Source organism: Rattus norvegicus, chromosome 3 (genome assembly GCF_021556685.1).
Source record: "Rattus norvegicus strain SHRSP/BbbUtx chromosome 3, alternate assembly SHRSP_T2T, whole genome shotgun sequence".
NCBI classification, from domain to species: domain Eukaryota; kingdom Metazoa; phylum Chordata; class Mammalia; order Rodentia; family Muridae; genus Rattus; species Rattus norvegicus.
In genome coordinates, this window is record NC_141536.1 from 126,924,218 (window position 1) to 126,943,359 (window position 19,142).

General features: G+C 39.6%; 1 protein-coding gene across 26 annotated transcripts in view; it reads right to left on the bottom strand.

Annotated features, from left to right (window-relative positions):
* The window catches only part of Tasp1 (taspase 1), a 237,062-nt gene that overhangs the window by 66,016 nt on the left and 151,904 nt on the right, over positions 1-19,142 (bottom strand). For all 26 annotated transcript variants that reach the window (XR_015682984.1, XR_015682983.1, XR_015682982.1 and 23 more), the window contains 1 exon segment: positions 1,026-1,136. Coding sequence is in view for 16 of the 26 variants with exons in the window: in XM_087652188.1 (XP_087508314.1) it covers positions 1,026-1,136 (111 nt within the window). In the remaining 10 variants the exon portion in view is untranslated.

Genomic DNA, 19,142 nt, shown 5'->3' on the forward strand with positions numbered 1-19,142 from the left:
GTAAAACACTGTGACTCAACTTGGGGAGAACGGAGTTTATTCAGTGTACAACTCTCTAGTCATGCTCTATCTCTAAGCAAGGTCAGGGTGGGAACTCCAGGAAGTTGGAGGCAGAACTGAAGCAGAGGCAATAGAGGATCACTGTTATTGGCTTGCTAGGCCTGCTTTCTTATACAACTCGAGATCACCTGTCCAAGCGTAGCACCTTCCACAGCAGGCTAGGTCTTCCTACATCAATTATCAAATAAGAAAATGCCACAGGTTTCCCTAGAGCTAGTCTAATGGAGACATTTTCTCAACTGAGGTTTCCTTTACTCAGATCACCCTGGCCTGTGTCAAGCTGACATAACCACTAGCCAGCACAGTCCCAAACAGACTTCTTTAATCTTAGAGCTACTGCCTATCAGAGGTAGAAATTCTGCATTTTAGCCTTCACTCATTTAATCTACTGTATGGTTTCTAAATCCTGGTTAGGGCAGGAGTGCACTATCTACTTTGTCTCCAAACCCAAGTCCCCCGCTTTTTCACTGATGCCTCCCTCACCTAAAACAGACAAAAAAAATTTCCTTCCTCCAACCTCAGATTATTCCCATACACATACGCATGTGCACATCTAGTTAGAGGACCTGGCAAATGTCCAGGCAGGATTCCATCTTGACCCTGGGCAGTGCACATGGCAATAAAATGTGCAGGATACAACACTGACTTTATCAAAAGAATGAATCCTGTTTGCGTTTCAAACATGCTAGATAGCACACGGCGCTTTGAACTCCTTTGTCAGAATTTTATTCCAGTACATGGCATTTTAATGTTAGATAAGGTCTCAGAATCTAGACACTAAATTAGTTGAATTATTGACATCATGTTGTAGTAGCTACTGTGATAGGATTTCTGTTCAGAAATAATATTAAGTGCAGGTCTAACTTTATGCTGGAGGCAGATGTGGAAAACCTGATTCCTGGTGTATACAGCTCAGAGAAATTCTCTGTATTTAAACGGAGTCCTTGTCTCAACATTCCACTTACTGATAAACTTGTTTTGCATAGTCTCCAACAGAGCTTGGTGAGCGTCTTCAGCTTGTAAAGCGTGTGAACATTCTCTAGCCAGTATGGTGCGCACAAGATGCTCTCCACATCCTACAAGTCCAAGAAAAACACGGTTGACGAAAAGCAATACTCAATACTTTGCTTATCTCATAACATAAAACATTCATGCGCACAACTTACAAAGTAGTTATGTAGCAAGACAACCCAGTGAGGGAATAAACTGACTTCTGCAAACAGTCTGCTAATTTCAGTAACGAGATTCAGTACAATATAAAAAAACAACAACACAGGTCTCTTTAATCTCAAAAGAAAACAGGTAAAGATAAAGGAAACCCCTCTTTCAGAGGAATAATGTGTGTAACCCAGAAATGCAGATTCTGTACCTAGAGTTCTGCCTCATTCCCACTAACGAGTAGCTACAAATCATCCTGTTCGTTGGCTTAATTCTCCCACTTGAAAAAAAAAAATGGTACCTATAGCTATTGACCATTTTCTTTCTAATTCACCACTTCCTGGATGGCTGGGGAGAAACATAGACATCCAAGTACTGTCTGAATCTCTCTCTACCCATTGTTGTTCAGAGACTCATATACCAACAGTGTGGAGAGGACAGAGCAAAACAGTCCTGTCACATCTTACAGCCCTTCTCACATGCATACAGCTTTCAGAAATAAAGCCTCTGTGTCATTCTAAAGAAAAAGTCTATTTGGGGGCTAGAGAGAAGGTTCGCAAGGTTTAAAAAAAAAAGTGTCCTTACAGAGAGAGGACCTAGGTTCAGTCCCCAGAACCTACAACTGTCTGTAACTCTGGGAGATCTGACACCCTTTTCTGACTGCTGTGGGCACCAGGCACACACATGATGCACATATATTCACATATGCAAAACATTCATACATATAAAATAAAAAAGAAAAGGCTGGAAAGGAGTGAGAAGTGGGGGAGTAAAGGTAAGAGGGAGGGGTTTATCTGTGAGATGAACGTGGAGCACTCAGACACACACTGGAGCCCTCAGACACACACTGGAGCACTCACACACACTGGAGCACTCACACACACACAGTGGAGCACTCACACACACACTGGAGCACTCAGACACACACTGGAGCACTCACACACACACTGGAGCACTCACACACACACTGGAGCACTCAGACACACACTGGAGCACTCACACACACAGTGGAGAACTCAGACACACACTGGAGCACTCAGACACACACTGGAGCACTCACACACACACTGGAGCACACACACACACTGGAGCACTCACACACACACTGGAGCACTCACACACACACTGGAGCACTCAGACACACACTGGAGCACTCACACACACACTGGAGCATTCACACACACACTGGAGCACTCAGACACACACTGGAGCACTCACACACACACTGGAGCACTCAGACACACACACTGGAGCACTCAGACACACACAGTGGAGCACTCAGACACACACTGGAGCACACACACAGTGGAGCACACACACACACACAGTGGAGCACTCAGACACACACAGTGGAGCACTCAGACACACACACTGGAGCACACACAGTGGAGCACTCACATACACACTGGAGCACTCACACACACACTGGAGCACACACACACACTGGAGCACTCAGACACACACAGTGGAGCACTCAGACACACACTGGAGCACTCAGACACACACAGTGGAGCACTCAGACACACACTGGAGCACTCAGACACACACTGGAGCACACACACACTGGAGCACTCAGACACACACACTGGAGCACTCAGACACACACACTGGAGCACTCAGACACACACAGTGGAGCACTCAGACACACACTGGAGCACACACACAGTGGAGCACTCAGACACACACAGTGGAGCACTCAGACACACACTGGAGCACTCAGACACACACTGGAGCACTCAGACACACACTGGAGCACACACACACTGGAGCACTCAGACACACACACTGGAGCACTCAGACACACACACTGGAGCACTCAGACACACATACTGGAGCACTCAGACACACACAGTGGAGCACTCACACACACACAGTGGAGCACTCACACACACACAGTGGAGCACTCAGACACACACTGGAGCACACACACAGTGGAGCACTCACACACACACAGTGGAGCACTCAGACACACACTGGAGCACACACACAGTGGAGCACTCAGACACACACAGTGGAGCACTCAGACACACACTGGAGCACTCAGACACACAGTGGAGCACTCAGACACACACACTGGAGCACTCAGACACACACTGGAGCACTCACACACACAGTGGAGCACTCACACACACACAGGAGCACTCACACACACACAGTGGAGCACTCAGACACACACTGGAGCACACACACAGTGGAGCACTCAGACACACAGTCCAAGTAGGCTCGGGCACTTCTGTACTGACTAAGAGTAATGAATGTAAGCTTTATGGCAGTAGCTACTGAGAAAGTAAAGTCAAAGGAGACTTAGTTAAAGGACTGGTGAGTTCTCGTAGAAAATTTCTTGGGTAGAAGCAGTTTCCTTTCTACCAGAAAAGAATTTTAATATTTAAATCTGGTATCGTGATCTACGTGTCTGTGAACCTCAAAGACAAGTGTATTTCAGCTACCTTCAGAAGGCATTTCCTAAGAGTGTCTAGGATCCATGAGTAGGACTAGGTACAACTTAATATTTCTGCAATATGCATAACACAGAAACACACACATGTGAACAGAGGGTCTTAACAATTAAAATGAAATTCAGACTAGAATAGCTAAGTTAAACAACCACTTTTTGTTTGTTTAAAAGTTTATTTATTTTTCTTTTAAATATGTGCATCAATGTCTGTGTATAATGTACATGCCTGAGGCTCAGAGGCCGGAAGAAGCTGTGAGATCCTAGAACTAGAGAACTAGAGTTGCAGACAAACAGCATTTAACTGCCACGTGAGTGCTGGGAGCCCAAACCAGGTGCTCTGGAAGGGCAGTTAGGTGCTCGTAACCAGTGAGCTATTTCTCCAGCCAGAAACCACTGCTAAATAATAGCTTGTGGGGATGGGGCACTGCTAAGGAAGACACTCAGGCTAGGGAAGAAGCCAGCCACAGAGCTACACTTCCAGCCCACAAATCCCTACATCTGTAAATAAATGAAAACTAGTACAATACTTAGGTCTCTTCTGGGTTGCATTACTGTGACAAGAATCAAGCAATGCTGACTGACAGATCTTTAGGAACATTATTGTAAGAAGCTCAAAGCCACGGTGCTGCCATTCATGTAACAAATACCCTCTTCATACATACACCTCTCCTCTGTTCACTCCTCTGCAATTATCCCTTTCCTTAAGGATACATGCACATATGTGCATTTTATATATACATATACTGTGTATACTCACTGCCAAGATACCAACAGTTCATTTAAGTGTGAATATAACTTTCAAACGGCCTGATACAGCTTGTGAAAATGTCACCTTTCAAGATATCTCTGTAAATATCTATATTTAAAGCTACACATGGAATTAAATATAGAACTTTATGGGCAGGATTATATCAATCATTATTTTGTTTGCTTTGTAATATTCATTTTATAAGCAGAAAAATATAATAAATTAATAGTTAAAAAACATGTTTGACACTTACTATGTAAGGGCACTGTGTTAAGGTGACAAAATCCCATAAATTTTAATTCCTTTTGTACTTATATTTGATGTTGAACAATGAAATGTATTAGGATAACAGTGATGGAAAATTCACATATTATAAACTACATGAATATTTAGAATATTATGTACACATGCCTCAAAAGTCAAATGGCTAAACCATATGAAATTATAACATCAAAAATTCACATGTGAGGTGAACTTTGAGCAATATGCATAACGCAGAAACACAGACACACCCAGACAGACAGACAGACACACACAAACAGGCACACACAAAACAGACAGACAGACAGACACACACACACACACACAAACAGGCACACACACAAACAGACAGACAGACAGACACACACACACAAACAGGCACACAGACAGACAGACAGGCAGACAGACAGACACACACACACACACACACACACACACACACACAGGCCCAGCACCAGAGAAGAGCAGATGAACAAAGGGAGGTCTTAATTAAAGTGAAACTCAGAATAGCTAAGTTAAGCCACCAAGAGAGGGAAGATAGTTCCCTCTCATTATAGGAGATAATAAAGGTTTCCCCAGTGATTCAGTTTTACTAAGAAACTGTTAAAATTATAATTTATATTCTGCCATATGCCTTTAGCATACAGGTTTATCACATCAAAGCTTTTTCTACTACAGATACCAATGAAAGAAAATTGGAGTTTTTACCTCCTATATACCCAAGTTTCTTAGAGCATACTGCAGTGAAACTGAAGTGTGACTCAAATGTTACCTGCTTTTGAGTCCCACTCTTTACTCACAGGCCTTAGAAATGCATTTCATTACATCTGGTCTCTTTTTTTGAATTTTTTAAAGATTAATTTATTTTATGTGAGTACACTGTCACTCTCTTCAGACACACCAGAAGAGGGCATCGGATCCCATTATAGATGGTTGTGACCACCATGTGGTTGCTGGGAATTGAACTCAGGACCTCTGGAAGAGCAGTCAGTGCTCTTAACCACTGAGCCATCTCTCCAGCCCCTACATTTGCTCTCTTTTGTTGCCATACAAGTAAAGGCACATTTACGATCATAACACTTATTAAAAACAAAGATTGTGACTGCAACAAAGACCTGAAAACAAGTAAGCAAACAGCAATTCTGAAAGAAGAGTGTGGCGACCCACACTTGTAATCCCAGCTCTTAAGAGGCAGAGGCAGGAAGATCAGGAGCTCAAACTCATCCTAAGCTGCACAGTGAACTGAAGGCCAGCATGTACTACATGAGGCTATCTCAAAATAAATAAATTGAGGAACAAATACACTTATTAATTATCAATAAAAATGGCAAGTAAATTGATTGAAAAGTGAATATATAATATGTTTGTAAAAGCATTAGTCATGGGCCAGTGAGATGGCTCAGAGAGTAAAAGTGCCTGATGACCTGAGTTTGATCTCAGGAAACTACACGGTAGAAGGAGAAAACCGACTGCCACAAATTACCCTGTGATCTCAACACACGTACATTTCTGATGCGCAAATAAGCAAATACAATTTTTCAAAATGTGTTAGCCATTTTTGATGTGGTAGGCTTAATACAATATAGGAAGGAAAAACAAATCAAGCCTTTTCTGCCTTTCCTATAGAAATACATAGAAGGCTGAAATATATTTGTTTCTATAGAAGTATACTATATGAAGAAGATTTTAGACTATATCACTAAGAATGTAAAATATTAACTGATAAGGCAATAAAATTAGTGGTTGCTAATATCAGAAAAAGATAAAACCAGACCCTTTACATCTCTTGATAAAATTAAACATAATTGTGTTCATTACCAAAACAATTACATTTGTACATGATTAAGCATATAAATTCCATCATCAATTTCAAGAAAGTGGGATCATCTACAAAAACGACAGTCATCATGCTAGTCAGTAATGAAAGGCTAACTACTGTCTGTAGTCATCGCTTCTCTTCACAATATACTAAAAGGCCAAGGCATTGCTGCAAGACATGGTAATAAAATAAAAGAGGAGGAGGAAAAAGAGAAATAAAAGATAAAAAGCAGAGTATGATGACAGTTGAGAGGTGGAGGCAGGAGAATCAGGAATTCAAAGACAGCTCACTACATCACAAATTCACGTCACTGCAGGTTATAAGACCCTGTTTTCAAATAATCAAACCCACACAGAATAAAATTTTAAAATGCATAATGTTCAGAAAGGAAGAAATAAGCTGTCCCCATTTTAAAATAACAAACTTTTTACAAATAAAATCCACCCCCTGGAGGGGAATCAAAAAATAAATACTAGTGATATGACTCAAAAATTCCCTCTCAGATTAGCAATCTAGGATAACTGTCTGTAGACCTTGTCTGTTACTTACTAGTTTCCAAAATGTGGGTCTGACCTTCAATTCCATCTGTCCATGTGTTATTAAGTTACTTTCTCCTAGGTCAAATATATTAACAGTTTATACTTCTTCTATAGTTGGTATTTCTACAGAGATTAAAGACTCTGCCTGGCTACAGAGAACTCACACAACTGTAATGCCAGCTGGCCTGGATGCCTGTGCTGATTGAATTTTCTATAGCACAACTGCAGAGATTCATGTAACCCATCTTGAAGGCATTTCAAAGGCCTTTGAGAACCAGTACCTTGGACAGGTTTCCTCCTGATAATTATAACCTTAGCTATTTCCCCTCACTTTTCCCAGTTCACTTCCTACTGTTGAGGGTCTCAGTATACTCACATCCTTTATCATGCAGCACCATGTTTTACAGCTTACATCCTTTAAATGGAAACATTGTGCCCTATAGGGAGGTTTCTTAGGATTCAGGAAGTTCCTAAAACTCACAAGATTGATAACCTCCTCGCATCCCCCAAATCACATAAGCAGAGATTCTTCTCTCTAAACTATCTCAATGCATGTGCAAGTTATTCAGTTTGCACATACCTTTTGTGAATGGGCACTAGTCTGAAAAAGACATTTCAGTGAACCCATTGACTCTGAGTCATTCATGTTCCTGTAAGTAACCCTCTCACCAAACTCATGTAAGCAATCTCAAAAAAAAAAAAAAAAAAAAAAGTGATCCACCATGTTTCTGAACTTTGGTCCATCATTTGGGTACCTGTGTAATATGAGTAGATACGCTTTCATCTCTGTTCAGAAAAAGTCATACAATTGCTGCCTGAACAATGAGCTAGGGAAGCGAGGCTACATACTCCCTGCAGAGAGTGTTGAAACGTGCAAGTAAAGCGATCTATGTGAGGATAATCCAATTATGGGGCAGTCCTGATGAGACAATCTTTCCATAGGTGGTGTTGAACAATGGGCTTCTTTGCTCTGGTGGTGGGTGAATGCTTCCTGACATGGATAGTATCAAAGGTAAGCTGTCTGAGAAAGAAACATGCTGGGAGGACATCTTACAGTGGCCTTCTTCTCTCATGTAGTGTGGAGTGGCAGGACGTCTTGACAGTGGCTCGCATCCTCTGAATAAGAACAGGTGTGCCTTGAAAACTTCTGGAGAATACATGGTTCTACTGGAAGTCGCATGACTGGGACAGACGCATGGCATCAGACTATAGGGTCAGCAGCACCCCTTTGTCGTGTTTCTGCTATTTCTCAAGGAAGAATTTGCCCAAGGGAAAGAGGAATTGCAATGAGAAACAGGGGTGTCACTGAAAGCCTCTGATGCTTTTGAACTATTACCCATCCTCCTTAGCACCTGTTCTCTGCTTTTCTCCAGTTAAAATTCCAGGATTCTGTAACTGACACCCATTCTTACTCCTAAAAAAAGTGCCTACACTTTCCTCATTTCATCAGGCGTGAAACATTTTCTTCAAAGTGATAAGAATCAAAATTAACATTCAAAAAAAATATCAGTAGCCTTCCTATACACCAATGAAAATATCCTGAAAAAGAAATCAGGAAAAGAACTCTATTTACAATTAACTTCAATCAACCAAACATGAAAACCTCAGAATAAAATTGACCAAGGATATAAAGACTTGTATAATGGACACAAGCAAACAAAACAAAACAAAACAAACAAAAAACAAATAAACAAGAAATAAATACTAAAAGATAAAAACTGCCTCCTGTGCTGAAGAATCAAAATAATACATTTCTTTTAAAAAAAAATGGCTATCTTATCAAAACCAATCTACAGATTCCACATAATCACTATCAAGTTATAGCAATGTTCTTGATTAAAAATAGAAAAGAAAACTTAAAATTCATATGAAAATAGATAAACAAGTGCACTTACAAACACACATATCCCCTCTAGACGCACACATACCAAAAGCCCTCTGTTATACTGGAGGTATTATCACTGAAACTGTTCCAAGTTATACTACAGAACCACAGTAATAAAAACCAGCTTAGATTGATATAAACAAACACAGAGAACAAATACAGAAGCCATGTTCATGGGCATTCAACTATGGCCACCAGACTATTTTATTTTTTATAATAATGCAAAAAATAAACATTAGAGAGGACAACCTCTTCAATAAATAGTGCTGGGAAAATTGAATGCCCACAAGTAGTATAAAACCAAATTCATCTCTCTCTCTCTGAACAAAAATCAACTCCAAATATATCAAGAACCTCAACATAAGATAAGAAATTTTGAAAATACCACAGGGAAAACTAAGAGGTGAATTTAAGGTCATTGGCATAGCTAAGACTTCCTTAACCAGACTCTGATCATAAAATAAGATGAATAATCAACAAATGGAGTCACAGAAAATTTAACATATTCTAAAAAACAAAGGACAATGATAATCAAGTGATGAGGAAACCTAAAGAATGGGAGGAAAGCTTTCTCAGATACCAATCTGGCAGAGGATCAGATCTAGAATATATTATTAAAAACTCAAGAAACAGAATATCAAACAAATAAACCAAACAAAGAATGTTCTATGGAACTGACAGTCTTTGCAAAACAAAAAACACTACAAATGTCTAATAAGTATTAAGCAACTCATAAGCTATCAAGGAAATAAACATTAAAATTATTTAGACTGAATCTTACCCCAATTAAAATTGATAGGAAACAACAATTGTTTGAGCAGCTGTGGAGAAAGGGAAATATTTATTCATTGCTGATAGAACAACAAACTAGTCAGCCATTGTGAAAATCAGCATGGCAAGTCGCCACAAACAAACATAGATTTACCATAAGAACTAGTATTCCATATCAGCAATTGACAGCACACCTAAAACCTCTAGAACAAAAAGAAGCAAATACACCCAGGAGGAGTAGAAGGCAGGAAATAATCAAACTCAGAGCTGAAATCAACCAAGTAGAAACAAAAAGGACCATAGAAAGAATCAACAGAACCAAAAGATGGTTCTTTGAGAAATTCAACAAGATACATAAACCCTTAGCCAGACTAACGAGAGGACACAGAGAGTATGGCCAAATTAACAAAATCAGGAATGAAAAGGTAGACATAACTACAGAATCAGAGGAAATTCAAAAAATGATCAGATTCTACTACAAAAGCCTATATTCAACAAAACTTGAAAATCTGCAGGAAATGGACAATTTCCTAGGCAGATACCAGGTACCAAAGTTAAATCAGGAACAGATAAACCATTTAAACAACCCCATAACTCCTAAAATAATAAAATAAGTCATTAATGGTCTCCCAACCAAAAAGAGCCAAGGTCCAGATGGGTTCAGTGCAGAATTCTATCAGACCTTCATAGAAGACCTAATACCAATACTGTCCAAACTATTCCACAAAATTGAAACAGATGGAGTGCTACTGAATTCCTTCTATGAACCCACAATTACTCTTATACCTAAACCACACAAAGACCCAACAAAGAAAGAGAACTTCAGACCAATTTCCCTTATGAATATTGACGCAAAAATACTCAATAAAATTCTGGCAAACCGAATCCAAGAGCACATCAAAACAATCATCCACCATGATCAAGTAGGCTTCATCCCAGGCATGCAGGGATGGTTTAATATACAGAAAACCATCAACATAATCCACTATATAAACAAACTGAAAGATAAAAACCACATGATCATTTCATTAGATGCTGAGAAAGCATTTGACAAAATTCAACACCCTTTCACAATAAAAGTCCTGGAAAGAATAGGAATTCAAGGCCCATACCAAACATAGTAAAAGCCATATACAGCAAACCAGTAGCTAACATTAAACTAAATGGAGAGAAACTTGAAGCAATCCCACTAAAATCAGGGACTAGACAAAGCTGCCCACTTTCTTCCTACTTATTCAATATAGTTCTTGAAGTTCTAGCCAGAGCAATCAGACAACAAAAGGAGGTCAAGGGGATACAGATCGGAAAAGAAGAAGTCAAAATATCACTATTTGCAGATGATATGATAGTATATTTAAATGACCCCAAAAGTTCCACCAGAGAACTACTAAAGCTGATAAACACCTTCAGCAAAGTGGCTGGGTATAAAATTAACTCAAATAAGTCAGTAGCTTTCCTCTACACAAAAGAGAAACAAGCTGAGAAAAAATTAAAGAAACAACAGCCTTCATAATAATCACAAATAATATAAAGTACCTCGGTGTGACTTTAACCAAGCTAGTGAAAGATTTGTACAGTAAGAACTTCAAGCCTCTGAAGAAAGAAATTGAAGAAGACCTCAGAAGATGGAACGATCTCCCATGCTCATGGATTGGCAGGATTAATATAGTAAAAATGGCCATTTTACCAAAAGCAATCTACAGATTCAATGCAATCCCCATCAAAATACCAATCCAATTCTTCAGAGAGTTAGACAGAACAATTTGCAAATTCATCTGGAATAACAAAAAACCCAGGATAGCTAAAACTATCCTCAACAATAAAAGGACTTCAGGGGGAATCACTATCCCTGAACTCAAGCAGTATTACACAGCAATAGTGATAAAAACTGCATGGTATTGGTACAGAGACAGACAGATAGACCAGTGGAATAGAATTGAAGACCCAGAAATGAACCCATGGTCACTTGATTTTTGACAAAGGAGCCAAAACCATCCAATGGAAAAAAGATAGCATTTTCAGCAAATGGTGCTGGTTCAACTGGAGGTCAGCATGTAGAAGAATGCAGATCGATCCATGCTTATCACCCTGTACAAAGCTTAAGTCCAAGTGGATCAAGGACCTCCACATCAAACTAGATACACTCAAACTAATAGAAGAAAAAGTGGGGAAGCATCTTGAACACATGGGCACTGGAGAAAATTTCCTGAACAAAACACCAATGGCTTATGCTCTAAGAGCAAGAATCGACAAATGGGATCTCATAAAACTGCAAAGGACACTGTTGTTAGGAAAAGATCTTTACCATTCCTACAACTGATAGAGGGCTTATATCTAAAATGTACAAAGAACTCATGAAGTTAGACTGCAGGGAGAAAAATAACCCTATTAAAAATGGGGTTCAGAGCTAAACAAAGAATTCACAGCTCAGGAATGCTGAATGGCTGAGAAACACCTAAAGAAATGTTCAACATCTTTAGTCATAAGAGAAATGCAAATCAAAACAACCCTGAGATTTCACCTCACACAAGTGAGAATAGCTAAGATCAAAAACTCAGGTGACAACAGATGCTGGTGAGGATGTGGAGAAAGAGGAACACTCCTCCTTTGTTGGTGGGATTGCAGACTGGTACAACCATTCTGGAAATCAGTCTGGAGGTTCCTCAGAAAATTGGACATTGAACTACCTGAGGACCCAACTATACCTCTCTTGGGCATACCTCTCCTAGGCATATACCCAAAAGATGCCCCAACATATAACAAAGACACATGCTCCACTATGTTCATAGCAGCCTTATTTATAATAGCCAGAAGCTGGGAAGAACCCAGATGCCCTTCAACAGAGGAATGGATACAGAAAATGTGGGACATCTACACAATGGAATATTACTCTGCTATCAAAAACAATGACTTTATGAAATTCGTAGGCAAATGGATGGAACTGGAAAATATCATCCTGAGTGAGGTAACCCAATCACAGAAAAACACACATGGTATGCACTCATTGATAAGTGGGTATTAGCCCAAATGCTTGAATTACCCTAGATGCACAGAACAAACGAAACTCAAGACGGATGATCAAAATGTGAATGCCTCACTCCTTTAAAAGGGGAACAAGAATACCCTTAGGAGGAAATAGAGAAGCAACGTTTAAAACAGAGGCAGAAGGAACACCCATTCAGAGCCTGTCCCACATGTGGCCCATACATGCCACCAAACTAGATAAGATGGATAAAGCAAAAAAGTGCAGGCCAACAGGAACCGGATGTAGATCTCTCCTATGAGACACAGCCAGAATACGGCAAATACATAGATGAATGCCAGCAGCAAACCACTGAACTGAGAACGGGACCTTCACTGTAGGAATCAGAGAAAGGACTGAAAGAGCTTGAAGGGGCTCGAGACCCCATATGAAGAACAATGACAACCAACCAGAGCTTCCAGGGACTAAGCCACTACCTAAAGACTATACATGGACTGACCCTGGGCTCCAAACTCATGGGTAGCAATGAATAGCCTAGTAAGAGCACCAGTGGAAGGGGAAGCCCTTGGTCCTGTCAAGACTGAACCCCCAGTGAATGTGATTGTTGGCGGGAGGTAATGGGGGGAGGATGGGGAGGGGAACATCTATAGAGAAGGGGATGGGGAGCGGTTAGGGGCATGTTGGCCAGGAAACCGGGAAGGGGAATAACAATCGAAATGTAAATAAGAAATACTCAAGTTAATAAAGATAAAAAAAAAAAAAGAACTAGTATTCCATCCCTGGGTATATACCTAAAGAACTCTATATCCTACTGCAAAGATATCATCTAATCCATGCTCACTGCTGTTCTATTTACAATGGCCAGGAAGTGGTGACAGCCCAGCTGTCCCACTAATGAATGGATACTGAAAATATGATAAATCTATTTCTCCTGAAAAGGCGAATGAAGTTATGAAATTTTCAGGAAAATTGAGAACTAGAAAATATACTAAGTAAAGTAATACAGACCTAGACGGATGAATGCTGCTCGCTCACCCTCCTTCCTTCCCCTCCCCACTCCCCCTCCTCCTCTCCTCAGGTTCAAATGCTTAGATCTGTATGTTTAATCTGGGGTCTTAGAGGTCAGGAAGCTAGAAACAGCACATTAGGGAAGGAGGGAACAGTGAGTGGAGAGTATAACATATACAATACTAAAGAAGGTGGGATATTAGGGGTCAAAGGGATAAGCAAGGAGGGGGACTCGGAAAAAGACAGAGAATGGGAGGATAACAAACCTAAGGATTATGAGAAAGCCTTATGGATACCCCTGCTTTGTAAGCTAATTAAAACAACAATAAAAGACAGAGCTTGATTGTAGGAGAGAGTTTGCTGTACATTGTATGAGTGGACAATGCTTTCCTCCCGGAAGACATGAGTTATTAAATGAAAATATCCATGCCTAGTTATTCAGAAAGGACCACAAGGTCACCAAAACAAGGTAGGTTGTTGCCATTGCTCTTGATTGCCCAGTGCAACAGAAGACACAGCACACTTTGGTTCTGAAACACAGTGAACACAAGATGAAACTATCTAGTTTTCATAGTGCCATAAGGTACTATACAGGCTGCTGGGGAGAAACTAGTTTTACCTAGTGCTGGACCTTGAATGCTACAATATCGACCTCCCAGACAAGGTATCTCTAGTGCGACAGAGACATGAAGGTTATGGAGGTAACCAATGCTGTCTGCTTGGATCCGAAGCCTGTTTCACATGAACGAATTCATACCTGGTACCACAAACTCAAAATTTCATGGTTCAGGAGGTCCTGAGTGTGAAAGGGGACCAATGTTGTTTTTGCTAAAACAGATATCTACTGATTTATCTAGTGGGTTGGCCTGATGCTGCTTGTATTCTGATGCTAATATTGGGCTCCCAAGACCTGGTTGTGTCAGAGAGGAACAAATTTGCAAACAAAACCAAGTTATGTGGTGTGACCTTGCCCCAAATTATTTCTGATTGGTAAATAAAGATACTGACAGCCAATAGCTGGGCAAAAGAGACATAGGGTTTAGGGTTCCCGGACTTGGGGGTCAGAGGACAACTATGAGGAAGAGAAGAAGAAAAACAGAAGAGAAAGAAATCACCATGGGTTAGGTGAGTTCAAGAGAACATGGTCCTGAGGGCTGGCCAATTGGAGTTAAGCCACCCCAGATGAAACATAGCAAGTAATAACTCAAGGTTATAGATAGGAAAGTAGCGTCTAATAGCATATCTGCCCAGCTCTTATGCTATTTAAAGCTTATTGTAAATATAAAGATTGTGTGTATGTGTGTGTGTCTTTTATCCAGGAATTATATGGTCAACAGTGGGATAGAAACCCTGGATCAGAATTAAATACATTCTACAACATGGATATATGATCAAACTGCCTTCTAAGCATTTGTGTTTATATCAGTAGATTAGTGCCGACCTCAACATTGCTTAGAGAAACTTCTTTTTGCAGTGAGCAGCAGTCAATCCAGTGATTTACAACTGCTTAAAGTTGTGCTCAGCCCTAAATAGGACATTTGTATCAAGTCCCCTCTAAATTCAGGGAATAATATGCAGAATTAAGAAAAAGATAAGAGCAAGAAATAGGAGAATACACTGTGAATTGTCATTTTCTAGACATGACATGATGGTCGGTTGCACTCATGAATTCACAGCAGTCATACTTACCTGAAAAATTCCTGCACAAGACCAAGCCAATCAGCACTCCAGTAAGGGTGGGGCAGGACTCGTAAGCTCCACCCCTTCCTCAGCAGCTATCAGCAATTGAGGGCTCCTGGATAAGTAAGCCTTTTTTTTTTTTTTCTTTCTGGGTACGGCCATTATATAATGTAAGCTTTCTACAGAGCTCAAAATGACATTAGCATTTTTAAATGTAACTCATTACTTCACAAACTTGTGCTTTGGCAGACTGTTTTTCTTTTATACATGTTCTAACCTCAATTCTGATATCAAGAATCCTCCAAAGAAGAAAAACTAAAGTTGTATACATAGGAGAGAAGTACCCTATATTCCTAGGCAGTCAGCACACAGGAACACAGGACCAGCAACAACAAAAGCCCACGTTCAGTATGTACTACTGGTACAGCACACATCTCCAAGGAACGCTGATGGTTTTGAAATACATATGTCATCATATAAATGCTGCCATTCACTCTCACTGAAAATATTGGGCATTTGAAAAGAAATCTTTCAACACAGTCCTGTTAGAAGTCCACAGGGACAGATAAGTAATGAGTAAAGGCCTTTCTAAATTTAAAAGGAAACATTTGGTACTTCAGTTTCCAGTGTTGCAACATCTCTTTTTCAACAGAGGAATTTATTACACAGTACGTCACCTTTTCCCTGTCAGAGGATTTACTGCCAATTTTGGAGTTGGGTTACTTCTGATTTTCAAGCCTGTCTTGTGAAATTACAGAAAAGGCTGCCTTAAAAGTGATAGAACACACATGAGTTCAGTCTACACAGTGTCCCCTTGGCTATCAAACCTGGAACCTATTATATACAAGAGGAAAACATAGGGGCTTCATAGAGACGGAGTAAGTGGTAAGGGTGTCTAATACAGTCAGGTCCAAAGGCTAGCTCACCAACACACAGAGTACCTCTCCAACGTGGGCTTAGTTCTATTACTAGTTCTCATCATACTTCTGATTATTTACAGCAATAGTATTAAAAACAACTCGGGGCTTTTCATTTACTCTTTGATAAATAGTAGGTAAATGAAGAAAAAGTATTTTATTATGATGCAGAGGAACTGTCTCCTAAGGATTAGGGCGATCCCTATGACTAATGTATACTTTAAAGTCCATACGTAGTCATGATAGAACAATAGGTCAAAGAGTTTTAATTCAAGGCAGACAAATATCTGATCTAAGACATACAATATCAATCTAATGTTTATTGTTATTGGCAGTTTTACTAAGAAGATATAACCAAACTACAAAAGTTTAACTGTCTAAACAATTAGCTATATAAACAGAAGACTTTTTGGTTTTGTGACTGTGATACTGCCACAAATTAGAACACACTTAAAGCAACTGAAACATTAGTAAAAGACTTTCCACTGAAGAAGTAGTGTGGCATCAGAATGTTCAAAGCTCATACATAACTTCCCTGCTCCCCAATCTCTATCTGCTGCCCTCTCTTTATCAAATGGCTCTCAAGGTGAGAATTAACTCAGTGTTCACTGAGGGTCACGATGCAACGGGATCTTTCTGCTGTTGTTACTCAGCTAAATCACAGCACTGAAATGCACATGGACAAATGGACAAGAGATGTTTATTTTCTTCAAATGAGAAGCAACAGCCTACAGCAGAAGTGTGCTTCAGCTTGTTACTGGCCTTAGGCATACATCAGTACTGCCACACTCAAGTGAGAAAAGCACTAGGCTTAGCCATTTAAAAAGTAATGCTGTGATACTCAGTTGATGTTCTTTGCCAATTTCTTACCTAGATGCTTACTCTCCTGTGAAGGCTCGATGTTCCAGTGTAGGGGAACGCCAGGGCAGGGAGGCAAAAGATGGGTGGATGGGTAGGGAAGCACCCTCATAGAAGCAGGAGGTGGTGTAGGATAGGGGGTTTGGGGAGAGGAAACCGGGAAAGGGAATAACGTTTGAAATGTAAATAAATAAAGTATCCAAGAAAAAAAAAAGTAGACTCCAGACAAGGGCTCCAGATGTCAAACCTGAGGTGAATCGCTTGGGCTTTCCATGCTTTGGCTTCCTGATTTGAAAACTTAAAATGGCTTCATGTAAATGGTATTAATGTTCTCACAGACAAAATATGCCTGTCAGTACTTTTAAAGCTTCAGGAAATCAATGCTTAAAATTTAGTTTCAAACAAGCTGTCGTGGCTCATGCCTGTATTTCCAGCACTAGGAAAGCTAAAGAAGGAGGTTTACCGAGGTTTAAGGCAGGCCAGACAGGAATACAAAGCAAATCCTGCCTCAACTGTAGTTACAGTAATGGTTGTTATTGTCATTGCTGTTATGATTATTATTAATACTTCAGTTTAAAAGCATACAGTAGATAGAAAATGCTTTTCACAGATTCTTAATAAAAAGCACTTTAAGATCAATTGTATAAAATCTTTACAATGGAAGAGAAAAGGTCACCAACTTACTAATTCATCACTAAATGACCAATTATTATATCTACCTAGAACTTTCAAAAATGTTTTGCTTAGTGTTTACAGCTGTCTTAGAGAAATGGCATGCCATCCCCAACTGACGAATAATAGAATGACTGTTGTCACTAAAAAATCTTACAGTTACTCTTTCAAAACATGAATAAGGAACAGCAAGCAAAAAACAAAACAAAACAAAAAAACAAAAATCAAAGCTCAAAGCCTTGATGAATCTGAGCCATGTGTCTGGGCTGGAGAGATGACTGAGCAGGTAAAAGCACTCACTGCTCTTGTAGAGGACCCAAGCGTGGCTTCTAGAACCCCATCAGGTAGCTGTAACTCTAACTCCAAAAGACCAGATACCGTCTTCTGGCCTCTTCCACAATTGCATACATGTGGGGTTCATCCCAAAGACACAAACATGCATACATATAAAAATAAAATAAATTATTTAAAAACGTAGACTCTGAGTCCATGGTCAAAATAAAAAATCTGAGTGCATGAAAACAAGAAGCACAAGTCTGGTACTAAGCCTTAGCCAGTGGAAGGGTCCGATTTTATTCCCAATGCCCTGGAAACTAAGTTCCCAAGGCATATACCAAGTGAAAAATGAGATTTTATTTTGCCTTGTAGCCATAGTGTATATTTCATTAGCCAAGAAAGTCAAGAGGTGTTTATAAACATCTAGTGTAAATGTAATGTAAAATGTGTGTGTGTGTGTTAAATGTATGAAATAAAGTCCACAAACAAAAGACTGTAAGCAAGATCGTTATGCTACAGCATAAATTTAACATAACTACCAAGACAACCATATATTAAATAGTATTATTAATAACTTTCTTAATGAGTTTGAAATTCAGATGTGATTTATGAGGTTGATTTCAATTTCCAGGCCTCTTAAAAACTAAAAAGAGAAGTTTGAGCTGATGTTATTTCCCAATAATTCTCTTGCAATAGAAAGATAATATAAATCATTCATCTGTTTTTAAATTGCACTCAAAGACTGAAACAACACTCAGTGTGTAGCAGTCACATAAAGTACAACAGAAAGCCTTAATTCTATTGATTAGTCGCTGCTTCTCTTTTTCCTTATTGAACACCCTAGCTGGGGTGATCTGAGTGCACTGAAGCACACAAACATTCTGATGAGCAGGAGAAATGGCGTCATAGTAAATTATCTGGATTGGACTAAAATTTGAGGAAATACCAATATAGAAATTACCCAAAAGTTATCTTATCACAGCAAGTAAAGCAAATATGTAAATATGTAATGCAAATTTCAGGTGACCTATTTGAAATTAGTTTTGTAGCAA